The sequence below is a fragment of the Anopheles stephensi genome, chromosome 2 (genome assembly GCF_013141755.1).
Source record: "Anopheles stephensi strain Indian chromosome 2, UCI_ANSTEP_V1.0, whole genome shotgun sequence".
Taxonomy (NCBI): domain Eukaryota; kingdom Metazoa; phylum Arthropoda; class Insecta; order Diptera; family Culicidae; genus Anopheles; species Anopheles stephensi.
In genome coordinates, this window is record NC_050202.1 from 36,693,239 (window position 1) to 36,710,230 (window position 16,992).

The 16,992-nt window shown below is 44.1% G+C and overlaps 1 protein-coding gene across 4 annotated transcripts; it reads right to left on the bottom strand.

Annotated features, from left to right (window-relative positions):
- Positions 1 to 1,372: 1,372 nt before the first annotated feature.
- On the bottom strand, positions 1,373 to 16,817 carry LOC118517640 (protein goliath). Of its 4 annotated transcripts, XM_036063954.1 has the most exons (11): positions 16,036 to 16,600; positions 9,888 to 10,044; positions 8,509 to 9,715; positions 6,780 to 6,915; positions 6,587 to 6,704; positions 6,431 to 6,502; positions 6,262 to 6,338; positions 6,074 to 6,170; positions 3,550 to 3,699; positions 3,228 to 3,458; positions 1,373 to 3,141 (listed from the first exon to the last, which is right to left on the bottom strand). In XM_036063954.1, the coding sequence occupies exons 3-11, from the start codon at positions 9,053 to 9,055 to the stop codon at positions 2,488 to 2,490; spliced, it is 2,082 nt and encodes a 693-aa protein (XP_035919847.1). In that variant the 5' UTR covers positions 9,056 to 9,715; positions 9,888 to 10,044; positions 16,036 to 16,600; the 3' UTR covers positions 1,373 to 2,487. The 4 variants fall into 4 exon arrangements, with proteins under 4 accessions (XP_035919847.1, XP_035919846.1, XP_035919848.1 ...); XM_036063953.1 differs by lacking the exons at positions 9,888 to 10,044; positions 16,036 to 16,600 and adding an exon at positions 16,607 to 16,817; XM_036063955.1 differs by lacking the exons at positions 9,888 to 10,044; positions 16,036 to 16,600 and adding an exon at positions 16,607 to 16,814 and having other exon boundaries at positions 8,509 to 9,712.
- Positions 16,818 to 16,992: the final 175 nt, after the last annotated feature.

The following is a 16,992-nucleotide window of genomic DNA, read 5'->3' on the forward strand; positions in this document are numbered from 1 at the left end:
GCTGAATATTTTCATTGCAACGAAATTTGAAATGAAACGTTTCACAACGGACCATTGTAAGAACGGTTTGTAATCGTCGATTGAACTAGCCGATCATTTTCAATAAAAGCGTTAGCTGTGACAGAAGTTTAATCTTTTTAATATTAATATATATCTCACGAATAATGTATGAGGCACATCGATCAGTTGTGCAGTCCACATTAGGGAGAACCAATCGGAATGCTTTCCTTCTGTTTGAGTACACATCCGTTGACGGTCTTCTGAATTTATTTAACGTAGATCGTCGTGATGCATAAGCAATGCTATTTTTGTATTTATTGTTGCGTCACTACCGTGAAATCTATCTCCACGCTACCGTCTACGTAGCCATAAGACCATCCGGAATGTCTTCCCATTTGCAGAACTCATTACTCAGCTATGAATATAGCCAGGCCAAGGACGCTAGTAATGTCCAATTTCTGTAGCGTAGTACTTGTCTGTGGTACTTGTAGCGAAACAAGAAATAATAGCAGTAGTAGAAATGACAATAGCGATCGCGGAAGCAATAGTATAAACTGAGCCAGTAGTTCTCAAACTAATTGTAGTGGTTCAAGATTAATTGAGCGATCCGATCCTCTATAAAGCACATTTTCTTAGCTAATCGCAACGACAGAGCTTTGACGACTGATTTATATGTGATCTATTACTAAAACCCTTCACAATCCCAACACTCTTCCGCGGTAATCAAAAAAGCAACCCAATTGATATTTGGACGATAATGCTGCTAAAAATCTAATTACTGGCGGTGATGTTCAAATAAAATAAACTTGTAATGTTAAATTAAATACTATGGAAGTCCCTTTAGTATGCACCGTGTTTATGTTTATTTGTTTTCACATGTTATGACTTGGCCTTATGTTGTAGATAAAATATAAAGCTAGAACCGTAAGCATAGTATTGGTGTTGTCAGTTAGTTGCTAGGTCTAGCAATTAGGGAATTAGCAAGAGTTTAAAGCTTACATTTTAAATACGTCCATAGAGGATAACATTCAAAGAAACAGACACTCAAAAGGGATTTCGATGTCGTTCGTAGCACAAGAAATAAAATTACATATTTCTGGATTTTTTTTTTACCAAAAGCAATACAAATAAATATAGCGTCAGTTTACAAGCCATAGAATTGCGTACTAGTATGCTTCTTAGTACAAATTCTGCTTCCGTTTTCTGATCTGCACGGCTCCTCCCTTTGAGAAAAGCAAATGGCGGCGTGGCAATCAACCAACAGATACATACAACAAAACGGCCGACTAGCGGTACTATTAAAGTATCAAAACGTGTAAGGTAAGATGCAGATAAAACCAATCGCAAAATGTAAATTAAAACGAAATGAAAATGCTCTTCTGCAACTAACAGCGTTATGGTCGGCGCCTGGTAAGTTATTTTATTTTCATTTCAATATCCTATCAGCACACTATCGGTAGCCCAATGTCAAAGCCAAATTTCTAGTAACGGCTAATGGCTATGGTTTCCTTAGTCGAGTAAATTGACGAAACATGTTTAAGCCATCTCACATCCTTGCTGCTGCTGCTGCTGCTGCTGCTACCAGAGCCTAGTAGTTGTAATGCAATTCACAAATGAAAGCCAAACCCAATACGTATCAGTATTTCCAAATGGCGCTGGATTTACGCACACAAACACACACTCCACATAAACCGATCGCGTTTACCATCATCGTGTCTGATCAAGTGTCAGTCCCTTTCTGCTACTAATGGTTCATTGCTTTAACGCTACGAGTTTAATTCGGTAAATGACTAACTGCCGTATTCGTCCTATCTAAGAACCGAAAAAAATCTATCATTCAATTTGCATTTGGAATTGGATGTGGAAAGAGTGTTTAATAGCGGAATAGTTTCCAATATGTTGCACCGACGGTGGTTTTTAACCGATCGCCAGTGTCTCAGATATTTCTAGAACCTGTCTGCTACAATTGTCTACGGTATTTTGTTAAATTTTCGTCACTACTATCGGAGTTCCCGGTTCCAGAACAACGTGTAACGTCTTGGTAGTTGTTTTGGTGGTATGCTATCGAAGAACGAGATTAAAACATTAGGTGCCGTACAAATGTTCTCTCCTATTAGGAATGCCCGTTTTGCTGGTAGTAGTTGTTTAGAGTGCCATGAACTATTCTCTATGCTGAAAGCTCTGCTCGTTCCGTAGGAGGATTCCATAGGAGGGATAATTTATCTCTTTAAGTCCACCTACTTCCGAGTGCAGAAACCGTTCCCTGTTTCTGCAGGGGAAAGTCCCCACAAACACACGTGCTATCTTCTGCTGCTCACCAGAAACTGACTTACATATGCCCTACGTCTGTACAGTCTCACTCTATCACATAACGTATTTCGATTCATCATCAACCATATTACTTGGGTGGAAGTAGGAAAGCGATCATTATCTATCATCGTGCCATGAATTACCTGACGGTCTTCTGTACCGGTACCATCGATTTAATCACTTTTTCCGCGTTTCTCTCTCGTCGCGGCCCCGTTCCGATCGCCTGATGATCAGATCGTTATCACTGTTCGGTTCCGTCTCGTCCGACACGTCCTCTTCGTTGGAGTAATCGATGGCAATTTTCAGATCTTCGCACGTTACCACATCCTTCCGATCGGTCGACGAGCTGGAGGAATTGCGTGACAGCGAGCATCGTCGCTTAGCATCGACCGGGTGCTGCATGATGTGGGCCTCGGCCGGTTCCCCACCGGATTCGGCATTCGCCTTGGAAGTGGAAGCTTCCGTAAAAATCTGCTCAAGGCCACCGTGCATGCATACGCGCAATGAGCTGTCACTATCACAGGGTGCTGAAATCGATTGAGGAATTAAATTGCGGAGCGGGGTCCGCACCTTGCGCGGCTGTCCGCATTCGGTTTTGTAAAATTTGAATGGAAGATTTGACGACTGCTGCGCACCAGTATCGTCGGGCCCAACGTTTTGCGGCTGATTTTGGTTCTGGTAAACTCGACCGCTACGGTTATCGGTGTAGGGATACGCGTGATAATGGTCCGGTGGATTCATTCCACGGCACGATCCGGTCGAATGGTTTCCCTTGTATTTCTTCAACGTTGCTGGAAGGCTTTTGGATCCGTTTGCTTCAGTGGCATAAGACTAAGAAACAGAAAATCGCCAATGAGTGTTAAAACCATGTGACGATCTTACGATCGAAGATCACGCTTTGAATCGTATACACTTACGTCACTGTCCCCATCCTCTTGCTCAGCACTATTTTCGTTGCTCTTCTGCTTCTTATTCAAGGCCGCAGCGAGACATCCGACACAAATGTCACCGTCCTGTTGGGACTTTTCATGCTGTCGTTGACTGTCGCGCTTGCTCCGGCCCTGTGCCGAACGCCGTCCCGACGATTCCGGAGTAACGCAGCCTTCATGCTCCTGTTCCGAGTCCGAATCGGAGGAACTGCGTGACATCTAAAATGGCACAATAAAATACGAGCGAATTCGATGTTCAAGCGTCAACTAACAGCATTACTAGGCGGTGCATTCCGCTTTCAACTGTCACCTGATTTTCATTCGAAGCTCGTATTTGTGGCAGAGGGCTGACGCTGTTCCGTCTTTGATACCCCCCATCGGTGCTGCTTCTGTCGTCAATAAGATCGCCTTCCTCCATGTCCATGTCTAGCTGAAGAATACTTTCCTGACTACCCGTAAACTAGGAAAACAAATGGTAAAAACCACGAGGCGGGGGTTGTTGTATTTTACAGATGAATTATGTTTTAGTTTAATTGTTAATATATTATGGAACGTTTCCTCTCAATCGAAAGCATGTCGTATGTCTCTAAATCACAGTAAGAATAAGTCAACAAACAAAACAAGCTAGCACGAGCTTTTTATCGAGCTACCCTCCCAATTCGTGCCGAGCATCATGCAGTAGTAGCAATAGCGGGAATGGTAGAGCACACGTTCTGAACACAATAGATAATAACGTAGAAAATAATTAACTCCGGGGAAGGTTAGCAAATTATGCTTACAAATGTTAACAATAAGCAATTGATTATTTGACGGCTAACGGTTTAGCGTGTAATTTATGAATGCAGTATTAAATTCATTGACGATAAGCGATGATGAGAAATATTAAGCCTTTGTTAAGCGTTAAGCAGTAATATGAAGGTAATTCTGTTACCGATTGAAATGGCGGTTTAAAGAAGCTTCGTAACACACAAGCAAACCATACTGAGAAATACTTCATTTATAGACTAAAAAGCAGTTAAAAAGATGAGCAAACAAAAAACTACATGCTTAGCAGCGTCGCATAAAATTATAATAAACAGAACGTAATGAATAAAAACCATATCTTTTTATTGTTCTTTACATGTTGTTTTGTTGATGCTCAGGTAAGCCTCAGATTTTCTAAAAGCTGATTCGTCATTCACTATGTTTAACCCGGTGATTTGTGAGCAAACTACATAATGGGGCTGTCGATTTCGAGAATGAAAAATAGCCAATTTCCTATCATGAAATCTGTGTCTCGTACATCAACATTTCCGAGCGATCCGCCGTTTTAGTTTTACTGTATTTCTGCCGATCAAGTGCATCAATCGTGTGCGGATGATTTCACTGATGCATACGATTGCACATTCAATCCGCCTTATCCGGCGTTGCTAGCAAACAGGTTGAAATAAGGAATTAAGTAGCTCACACGATATAATTACAATAATTATGTCGTCAAAAATGACCAAAAGATGTGCTGCTGTCGGCTTAACCAAACTGGTTTAAATCATATCATAAAACCATCGATTGTAAACTTCATTATAAACTTCAAGAATGCTTCCTTGCTTCAATGCGACTAAGAATTTCCTTTCTGTTGCCTACCATACCACTTGCGAGGGTCGGTCGGTCTGTCTACTCGGCTCAAATAATGCAAATAGCAAAGAAAGGGACTAATAGTAATTAGTAATAGTAAAACACTAGCATTCGTTGCACTAGCTACAGTTACGACACACATACAAAAAAAAACAGCGTTTACGGAGGCTGATTGCTTTTACGATTACGATAGTGAAAATAATAATCATAATAATGTCTCAAATTGTATCACAGAATCTTACACGCTGATAGTGCTAGTCAATTAAGTATTATTGCGCGAATCCGATCGTACGGTCCGCACCGCATCAAACTCTTACCCCGTCGCACACTTCTAAATTCACTCTCCTCAGTTAGTCCTCCCTCTCTCTGTATGAACCGAACGTTAAATATAAGTAGCAGTTGTATAGAGCAAAATCGACATGCAAACAGTTTTCAAAATGTCGACTCTGTAACGTTTTAGACGAGCCGGCTCGCATGGCACATTATATGTAATATTGCCTTCAGGTGCAAAGCAAGTGTGTGCAAGTGTAACCTGCCCAGTTCTTGATCTTTCTTTGCCATTTGTCTGCAATATCACCCATCGTGATGATGGTGCTGCAAACAAATGGTGGACCGTACAATGGAACCATAGGTTCGTATCGTTGCCCTCACACGGTGGTGTTTTGTTTGCTTATAAGATGACTGTCGCTGTTACTTTCGTGACTATCGCTGCTGTTTGCATTATTGCTATCACAATTACTATTGTCCCTGTTATTACAGCTAGTACTAGCGGCACTACAATTTACATCGTCATGTGTCGAAAGATCGCATAATACACCCATCATACTGTTGCTACCACCGCCACCAATCGTACCGCTACTGCCCCCAACAGCACCAGTATCATCGCGCCCGGTGGAACTCTCGTTATCATCGATGTTGATAATGATTGTTACGATATCGGTCAACTGACCGACGGAAGTGCCACCATTGCGGCCGGCAATATAATTATTGCCGAAGAGCGTTCCCGTTGGTACGCTGCTGCTCCCGTCCACTGTGGCAGACGTAGTCGGCAGACCCAGGCCTGCCCCTGCCCCAGTGGACCAGGACACCCTTCTCGATGATTCTTCCGTCGACGCGATTGAGGACGTAGTAATGGTTGACGTGTTGGAGGGCGGTGGCGGTGGTGCAACATTCAGATATTCTGCGATCGCTGAATTGATTTGAGAAGACGAGGAAGAACCCACCACAAAGCCATAATGCTTGAGAATGTCCATCTTGCACATTGGGCAGGTACGGTGCTCAAGTAGCCAAGGATCTATGCAGACCTTATGGAACTCGTGCCTGAGCGAAAGAGGGAAAATATTCAAGTGTTTAGTGGTTTGCTCCGTGTGGGCGTGTTGTGCCACATTTCGCTCCTATTTCGAGTACTTACTTGCACGGCAGAACACGTATGACATCAGTTACTTTATACGGTTCGATGCAGATGGCACAGCAATCATTATCGATTTCCTAAAATGGTGAAATAATTTAATCACTGTTTTTTGTCACATCCCCCAACGTAGTAAGCAAGCTGCGGTACCACCGAAAAACCGATATCGTACCTTGTCATCTGACTTAATACTTTTTGTTGGAATTTTGGCTATTATACGTTTTGCAACGCTGCAGAGTCGTTTCTGTGGAAGAAACGATAGCGCCATTAATTAAAACAATGATAACAAGCAAGAGGTTTAAAACGTTCAGTCAAAAGCAATACTTACTGATTGTTTGTCTTTGGTTTGCAGATATCTGAATCGCTGAACGTAGTAGAATACCAACCACACCAGAGAAATGATCATCAGCACAATGAACGAAATTGACACAAACAGGACCGACGTTCTGAAATATAAAGCGTTAACAGTCTACTATAAACCACACTGTTGCTTGCATCAAGCGAAGGAATATGCAACGCACCGATTTATGTTTCCTATGGTACGAAATTGGCGAGAACCTTCGATGATCTCCATTTGCACCTCATACTTTTGTGTTTCTAGCAGATCGATCAGCAGAAGCCCGATACCTTTGGTGGTGAAAACTGCAGTAATATTACCTGAAATGGTAAAAACAAACATCACGTAGCATTATGTACACCAGTCAGCCTCAATTAATTTATTTGAAACCAATATCATTTTTAAATGCATCAAGCACACGGCGTAGATACTGATGTGACGTAGGCCTTAGATGCATTTGTTGCGTCTTAAATCCGAGCAACCGAACACCGTTTGAGAACACATTCCAGAGAGAAATTGAAGAGGAATATGACAAATTAAACAAGCGTAAGACAACTATCAAAAAAACCTTTATGATTTACTCGTCAAACACTCAAAATTTTTTTACTAAGCTAAATGTGCCAAAATGACTCCGACCAATTAGAGGTCACCATAATAGTTTGGATTACGCCAACTTTCGTGCACGAAAAATGCATTAAAAAGTAGATAGAGGCGAATATAACATACTCTATTGGTACATTACCTCAAGTCAAGTAAAGAATACAAGCTTCAACTAATATCAACTTCAACTTGGTATCTCCGTAACCAGCTGCACTATATATATGTATATGCACGCCAAACCAAGTACCTCTTACAACATAGTCAAATTTCTACTCTGAATATTCAAAACATTGGCGTGTACTGGCACATTGTTCCAGTTAAGTAGTACATGGTGCAACTAACAGATTCTTATGAAACCAGTATGAGAGAACGCTCACGTATCCACAAACATCGGCTCGGCTTCACAATGGAACAATTCGGCTGAAAAAATCGTACTCTCACACACCGAAACAACATTAAGCCACATGCCAACAGATACATCGCAGTCTGCGATACCCCAATGCCATGGCTTTAGCGATGATGTGTGGAGGATTTTCCTCCGGCGCCGAGGAGGTCGCTCGTCGTCGCAAGTGAAAGTAATCCATGAGCATCGTCGTGAACCGTGCTTGCGCATCGTTGTCCATACTGTCTGCTTGTTTGCGTGGGGTACAGACCAGCTAGAGACGGACTAATGGCTAAACCACGTTAGGGCTGTTGCTTTCATGGTATGGCGTACTGTTGTTGGTTCATAACAGATGCAGTTTGTTTCCCATTATAGCTGAGGTTTTGTGGACCAACGCTACGATTTCATTTCCCAGCCGAGAGGCAACAGATTGTGTGTTGTTCGTTCGGTTACCAGCAAAAGGGTCCGCCAGTTTATTAATCGCATTAGTTACCTCTTGCCCTTTGATAATCACCACTAGCACTGTGTCAACAGTGCTAGCTAACAAACATTCGGCGGAGGACTTTTCGGTTTTGTGTAGCCAACAATTGCATTATTTGTAACAAGACAACAAGCATCTGCAAGCCTCGTCTTGCAGAAGACTAGCTCGCGAAAGGAGTGCTTAAAATTTAAAAACTTTGCACAAATTTCCGTTATTTGATTTGGCATTTGCATTTAACATGTGGCATTTTTCATTTGGTTTAGCAACAATACTAAACGATCTCTTTCTTTTGTGGATAGAGTTTCTCAACTAGATTGCTTTCCTGCTCCTGTTCATACAAAAAATGCAATCCTCCACACTTCTGCGCAAAAATGTAAGTCATATCTCGTAGTTACTCATTATTTACTAATATACATATAACCTGCGCATTACATTACATCTAATACTTACGCTCTTTATCGTTGATCTTCATTTTATCTAGCTTGGTATCGTCTTTGTCGTTGTAGATAATGACGCCCGCTGCACCGTGCTCGTATCCATGTTTGACTTTGTCCTCAAAGTTACAACCGCCGCGCCGTACGAGCGCAATCCAGGGCGTGTTGCGCTCCGGGATTGGATCTCCGAGTGTGCCGCTCCAGTGTTTGTAACACCCGGTGTGGTCCGAACGATTGACACTGCTACTAACATGCACCAAAATACCACTGCGATGCAGGATTCGCCCTTCGCCATATTTGGCACTCTCGTTGCCACCGAGCTCCACCAGGTGGCCATCGGCCCCAATGTAGCTGTAGTTGAGGACAGCCATCGTGAAGCTCTCGATGGCCATGCGCTCTTCGGCCGGCAGGGCAAAGGACGACACGCCATTGCTGAACTCTGTCGGCTGCGACAGAGACGCTATATCGTGGCTCGGAGATGAATTGGCCGCCACTAGGGAGGCACCCACCAGCAGCGATAAAAAGTTATTCATATTCACTTGATGACTTAACGCTGACATCATGCTTACTATTATTTGCAATATTTATCACACGCACAACCTAATGAGCAATTTTTTCATAAGTGTATCGCGCTTCCCGGACGCAAACACCTTCGGCACTTTGTGTGAACACAATCCTCACTCGGAGTCGCACACAATACGCACACGCACACGGTTTAGTTTACCTTTACCAACAATGTCATTCCTCTTCCTTTAGCTGGTAGAACGATTTCACTCGATTTGAAGAAAACTTTCCGTGTTGCGAACGATTCCCCCCCCAGACCAGCAGACAATCAGAGTTGGAATTTACCGTTTCACTGGCTCACTTCACACAACCATAAATCTTTATCGGATCATATCAGCATATAAAAACCGTGGCTAGAAGATTAACCGATGCACTAAAAACAAGGCAGCTCGAATTCTCACTTTTCACTTTCGGTGTGACATTAAAAATAGCTCTGAACAAGGCAGAACTGCTGCAGCAACAACTAATGATGATGTCCGATCAGTTCAAGGATAATGCACAAATGCAGCAGCAATGCATCCGTCAGTTCGACCTGGTGGTGGGTGCTGCTGCTTGATCAACTTTACCACCCGCGAAGGTTGAACTCTACGATATGCGATCGTTCTGCGTTCTAACTTGGTGGTGTGGAGCGCGTTTTGCCCAATGTACACTTGACACTGCTGGAAGAAAAAAATAAAACGAAAAGACATATCTATTAGCCGGTACACGCCACCACCACGCTGGTATTATTGGCCGAGGTGTATTCCCGATCGTGGAGGAGAACGGTGTGTGCTCAAAGTAGCCCCCTCGTCATATGCAGCAGAGGCACATGCAACCACCAGGGGGGCCGACCTTTGCATTAGTAGCCTTGAAGCAGCAATAGGGCGGTTAACTTGACAAAGCCAACCACAGCGTTCCTTCGGCTTCCTGCAGCAGGCACTTTGACCACGAGCAGCACTCCTTAGCAGCGCTCCTTGTCGTATCAGTTGTGTAACGCGATTAAGTGAACCTGTACGGAAAAGTGAAGAGCAGAAAAAAAACAGCGTGGTTATGTTTGAGTCGTAAAAGGGCAAAAAAACAACGGTTGACAGTCGCAAGCTCTTGAGACAACCGAATTTATCTTCAAGTGAGTAATTGTATTACACTGAGATTCCGCGTGATGCAACGTCGCCCGCCCTTCGAGTGTGTAGAATGTTTGCTTAATTGTATTTTATTATAACAATGTGAACCGTAACCGTAACGGCATAAGATGAAGGGAAACATATTTTCACGACCCTGCCATAGAGCAAAGTCCTTATAGCAAAACTGTTACATGATAGCGCTGGTAAAAAAAAGGTTGAAATAAGAAGTAATAAGGCGAGTAAAATTCTCATTTCTATCACGCTGCTCCACACATCGGCGATTGCAGGCCGCACGAATATTGATATGTGCATGAGCAATACCGAAAACGTTGTGCTCGATTTTCACGGTCCGCTTGTGCCATTGACCTCAAACGATGTAACCGTACTTCCTTTCTTGTCCTTCGTAGCAAACGATTGAAAGCAATTTTCTAATGCTCTGGTTAACGTGTGCAACGGCAGAAAAAATAAGAAAAAATACCCATCTTAACAATAAATAACAAACACAAAATCTTATGTGTATGAATTTTTAAAATACTTCACAACTACCTCCCATTCTTACGCATCGCCCGCGTATGTAAATGATCCATATATAAAAAACATCCCTAAAAAAAAAAGAAATTAATTATCATTTCCGGTCAATCGTACCCGCACACTACATCCTGTAACGTTAGTACAAGATGCAGCGTGATTGTGCTTGCTGTGTCTTGGCAAGGGATCGACGCCACCCGATAGCAACCCTCTACAGGTTCGGTTCCACGGTTACAGCCATCAAGCCTCTCTGAAAACTACGTCAAGCTTAAGGGATATCTAATCGATCGATCTGTTTACTTTAAGTAAGCAGGGCTCAACGCGAATCAAACACGTTTGCGATTCGGTCACGGTATGTGCGCCGTAGTGTGTTGGTGTAGAGAGCTACGAACCACGTGCACACTTCAATAGAATAGTTCATTATCGATTGGGAACTTCCTCAAGATGCATTATCTAGTTGAATACGGGTACAAGCAGTGCACTTGCTCGCAATTTTAGTTTGAACCAGCTCATACGTGCGTGTGAGTGTGTCTGTGTTGGTGAGATTTGCTAGAGTACAGACACTTCAGATGCTAGTAAACCTGTTTTCGACCATCGTTGTAGTACATCATTTTTCTTACAAGAACCAGTACATACTGGGCCACATTGATCTTGCTCTTGGCTCATTGTTCGATGTTAAATCGAACATGAGCCTACCACTACACCTACAAGATGATCAAGCTGAAGTACGTTGAACCTATGCCATTAGCAACGATCGTGGGTCCTATCCACTATTGTTATGTTAAGCTGATCAGCCACTGAAACTTTGGTTGTCCCAGAATTCGAAACGCGTAAACTATGCTTGAAAGTTGAAAAGTGAGGTTCACTCATGACCTGCACAACGTTGTTTGCAGTCGTGGTCGAAGCATAAAAAAAAACCGGGGCGCAAACGAAACAGCGCACCCTGTCTATGTATTCCCAGCGAGATACATTCAATAGATGCCTCTGTGCCTGTGGTCGGAGGTGCCCGTGTTCGATAGTTATCATTATTGCAACGGCTAGTTCAATTCACTTATGCTCATCTAGAACCGGTTCCAGCAGTGCCACTCCTCTCCCGTAGGACGATGATCGTGCGAAAGAAAGAATTTCCAACCCGCAACCGTTGTTGTTTAGACCGGCCTAAGAATGCGTGCAAACGTTATTTCAGGCTTTCGTTCCGTCTTCTCGCGAGATGGGACGAGGATGACTGTAAAATGCGGCGTGTAGTGGGATCCCACTGGCCTGGACTGCTGCTCCTCCACTGTCACCGAGGTGAGTGTTCCCGACGCTTCCGATCGAGCAGCAAGATGGGTCATTGAATGCGCGAAGGTTAGCGTGAGTTTATATTTATGTTTGCGAGTTGAATGCATTCGCCACGAAGCGTTGGTTGGTTTGCTTCGTCCGTGTCCACCACCGTGTGGATCTAGCGACTCGCGACAAACAACGAACGCCGATCCGATCTTCCCACACCGACTGAGACGTCAGCAGACGTAAAACTGGGGTGTGGAGGAGGTGATGCGAGATATAGACAAAGTCAATGCATGAACCGCGCGGCTGTCGTGTCGTTCTCGTCAGCTGTCGTCAACGAAAAGGCAAGAAGTGCGTTGTTGTTTTCACAAGTTGCTCTCAATATTAGCAGCGCCGATTATCTGCGCCGACCGCACAGGTAGGGAGGAACGTATCTCTTATCGTCCTGTGTGTTGGTGTAGGTTGCGCAGTGCAGGGATAAGATTTGATGTGACCAAGCACATCAGAAAACTAGCTATTGACAGGGTTCGATCCTATGTACGAGGGTTTTGTAGGTAGACGTCGTCTGGAAGTTTGTCCAGAAAGTATCCAGAATTTCAGTCCACGTGGTGGACAATCAATCAATCAAGAATGATAATTGAATGTGACCAAACAGAAGATCATACAAAGCACAACCACTATTTGGAAGCAAGTTATGCTTTGCTATGGACATGATTGGACTAATTGGATCCGGACTAAGTAAAGATCGATACTCCATCACTGCATGCTTTATTGGAGAGGTAATCATTCCCGGTGTTTTTCACCGATTTGGATCGGTTGGCTGTATCCGTATTCTAGCCGCAAAAGGTTGTCCATGACAAAATCTCCGAGATGTGCGCTTCCTGACAATATTTGCATAGCACGATTAATTATTCTGCATTGGCGACAATGCTGTGCCTCGCCTGCCTGTAGGGAGGGGTGTACTACAGGATGGTTGGGAACGCACATGGGAGCACAGGGTGCTGCTGGCAGATATGCACGCTCTGCACAGCCCGCCCGCCCGACCGACCGATGAATTATTCAGCAGCTGATGCGTGATGCGGGAGGCTTTCAAACAACGCATTTCAAGTCTATTTCGTGTTGAGCCAATGATTTGCGTCGAACGTTTCAAACGTGCAGAGTCTACAGAGCGACGAGAACGCCACGCTATGGGTTATCCTTTAAATTTAACGATCCTACACAGGAAACGTAAAGCAAACAGCTGGAACAGCATTCAAAATCAATAGTTTGGTAAGGTTCATTGTGTTGGATGAAATAAATATCAACTCAATCTTTGCATTGTAGTTTGAAGTTTTATGGTGGAAACGAAGCACGATCAACTCACGCAGAATTATATTCGCTCACAACAATCGCCATCAGTGTAGTTTAGCTGTGCGGTACACAACAGGACAACTTTCAGTGACGTTCACCCGGCAAGATGATAGTATTGTACTGCGGCAGTAGTACACACGATTTAGCTTCAATTGCGCCTTTTACCTTTGATTTTACGCACACAGGCACACTACTCGCCAGCCCTACAAAGAACAACGTTGTCTGTAATTATCGTCACAAATAGCACATTGCTGTTGCCGTTTTCTTAACGCGTTCAAGCTTAAGTAGCCTGACGCCGATCAATCTGCGAAACATCCGCGTTTCAAAGTCATGCGCGTATTATTAGCGGCTAAGTTCTAAACCACACGCGCGCACAGGTTGGTTGCGTGTATTAATTTCATTTGAATAATTTTCCTCTCATTAGGGCTGTGCTGAACGCACACTTCAGCACATCAGCTGTATGTGCATTGTTCAGATTGTAGACTACCACCACCAAAGCTTTGGTTTTGTTTCGTGGTTTGTGGTAGGTAAAATTACATATGTTCAAACATTTTGTTGATCTAATTTTACTGAAGAAGTGACTGGCCGGTTTACTGCTGCTAGCTCAAGCTTAGCTGCGGCTATATTCAAGCGACAGGAGCTGTGGACATTCCGATCCGGATTTCTTTTCTTAAACAAATTCTGGCCATCAGTAACAATGAGGGAACAGTTTGTTTTGATTTCACGGCGCTTGCAAGTCCCATACCGTTCCAGCCGTATCTAGTCCGCTTCAAAACAGTTCGCCTGAAACAAGTGCGAATTCACATATTGTTAAGTGGAACGACATTTCTCACACCTTTACCAATGATTAATGCAAATCCGAACGGAAACCTCCGCCGTTCGAATTTAACGCAACAGAGATTCTTCTCGAATTGTTATCTAATAAAGAATTTGATAATCAACATCAAACACATAGTTTGAACCTACATATCTTTCCAGCCAGAGCGGATTTTTCGTAGCATTAAGTATCCTTTCGGGGCGCATATTGCCACTCCATTAATGTTCTACCTCAACAGTAGGACATCCCCACTTCATTCTACCGTGATGAACAAAGAGCATAGGGCACCCTTTGTCCCAATCCGATCTGACGTTGCGGTTCCACCTTGTGTGCACGTGAAGGACCGAACTACCCCGTATCCATCCATCCATCCATCCACACGGAGAAGAGGATTTCTCGTTGCACGAGGAGATCAATAGCTTCGCGACGAATGGCACACGGCGTCTTTTGTTACCGGCTAATGCTTCTCTGCATTTTCAGCACCACAGCAGTCGCTTAGGCTCACGTGACCGGAATGGTAGAATAGACAAATAATCTACAAGAATACCACCATCCAAGCGCGGCGGCCTGTGTAGAATGCTCAAGGACGTACGTACCTGGGGCTATTTATGTTGTCCGGTCCAACGGAACCTAGCCGAAAGGTGACGTTCGATCAATTTAAAGCGACGCATGACTTTACGGTTCGCGCCAATGTGACGTCGTCGCAGCCGTGCACATGTTGTGGGCCAGGATTATGGGAGGCCTCTTTCTCCCCAGCATGGGGCATGCATTTGGCTCCATTCTTGCACTAATCTTTGATGCACGTTTTAGGTCCGATCATGCGGCACCATTCTTCACGTTGACTGGTAACGTTTTCATTCTAGGCGGATTTAACCGTGAAACTTCGCAGTCGTTACACCGGAAACCCTACTAGGGTAGAAGCATTTTAACACCTACTCTACTCAGTTCCTTTTGCTGTTTTCTTCTGGTGTGTCTAGCGTGTATTACAATCCCCGGGACATGTGAGAATATTAATTCGATTTACTGAAGTAGTCATTCGACGATTATTTTGTTTTTGTTTGAATGGGTTTCTCTTCGCATCAGCAACCAGGACTCGGGGCTGTCCTACCTCAATGTTTTAAAACAAGAGATAACTGTGGCCTTGCCTAGTAGTGAAAACCGAGTAAACCAGTACAAAATTTGAACTTTCCCTGCATTTAAAGGACATCAACACCCTCGGTATTACCCCAGGGAGAGTAGGAACGGATTAATGCAAAACGAATCGCATCGAGGCCAATGCCTCCCCCGGTGAAACGGCTTGTTACGGAAGCATTCCGATGTGACGTAAAGGAAATAGGAATAACAAATCCCAGGCAAAAAGGAGACATTCCGTAAACACATTCTCCGAACTGCAGCATCAGTGAGCCAGCCAGCCAGCCAGCTAGTAGAATCTCTGAGCGTTGAGACCGAAATAGCGAGAACCGCTCAAAACCGGGAGCATCAACATCATCACAAGGCGACAACGTTCTCCGATGCCTCCTTTCGGATTGACCCACTTTGAGCCATCGTCCTTTTTTTGTTTTTGGGAGGGCTATATCGCCGTGGGTGGAAAAAGACGGGAAATACCATACTTTTATCTAGTGCCAATACGTGACAGAAGCAGAGTATGATGACAACTGCTGTACTCGTTCGTTTCCCGCAGCCCTGTTTGGGGGATAAACCGCGACAAAGCGACACCCCAGAACATATTGCACACCGAACGACACACCAAGCACACCGATCGACCAACGCAAAGCGAAGCGCAACTACTACAGGGTCGTTCGCTGTTAGTCATCGGACTCGCAAACAAACACCCGTTATTCTAATCTTGCCGTTCTTGTTGCGCTAAAACGGCGAATGAAGAATTATGTAAATACGTGTGGTGGTGTGCGTTTCTTACCTGCGCGCCGCCGTCTTGCTCGATCTCGTCGAGGCCAGCTGGTTCAGATGTGCTGCTGCTGCTGCTGCTACTGCTGCTGCTTGCTACCTTCCGGGTGTTTCTTCCGGGTTTGTTTTCGGTTCCGTAGCCGGTTCCGATCAATTGCGAAGCAAACCCGCACACACGACAATTTTCACCGAAAGTGCGCTATATTTTTAGCGGCCCCAAAAGCGCACACAAAGGAGGACCTGTTCGTCGTTGTTTGATTGAATCACGGCGAGGCAGGGGACGGCGAGAAAAAAGAAGAAGCAAAACAAGAAAACCTCCAACAGTCGGGGCCAGTCTCCGTACACGGGTGTGAGGATGAGGCTGCCCCACTTTAGCGACGACGAGAGCGCACACAAACAATACACACTTATTTGAGATTGAGAAACGGAACCACGATTTTCTCTAGCGCTCTGTGAGCGCTGTTTTTTGTCTTCTTCTTCTTTTTGTTTGCCTCTTGTTCTTTTTCTCACGCCCTCACCTCACCAAGGGAAAACTGTGCTCAAGGAAAGATGTTCTTTTGCTAGCTCACTGCTACACCACCTACCGCGTAATGCTTCCAATCATTATCACTTGCACGTTTGTATGTTTTTTTCTGTTTTTTGTTGGGTTACGGATTAAATAGTATTGCTTGATGAATTTCAGAAATTGGTATTTTTTCCCATTCACCAACTCAACACAACACGCTGCTGCTGCTCTCGCGTCGTTTCGGAATGAAAAGTGTTGCGAAAATGTTGATGTTGTTTTCCTGCAGTGGCTCGACTGTCTGTCAATTGACTGACGTCAAGCGCTTTTTGACCGACTGAAAGCTCCCACTGTGCTTCGGCGCAGGTGCAGTTTGACAGTTTGGATTCAAACCCGGTTTGAACTGAAGCTCGATTGAAACCGTTGTGTTTTTCGATCAAAATTTAAAAAGAAATTACGTGAACCACT

Bases quoted from the DNA above. Each gene is read 5' to 3' on its own strand.
- LOC118517640 (XM_036063953.1), bottom strand. From the start codon at position 9,055: ATGATGTCAGCGTTAAGTCATCAAGTGAATATGAATAACTTTTTATCG. The intron at 6,171-6,261 runs GTAAGTACTCGA...TCTTTCGCTCAG, and splicing joins ATACGTGTTCTGCCGTGCAA to GCACGAGTTCCATAAGGTCT. The intron at 3,459-3,549 runs GTGACAGTTGAA...GTGCCATTTTAG, and splicing joins GAGCTTCGAATGAAAATCAG to ATGTCACGCAGTTCCTCCGA.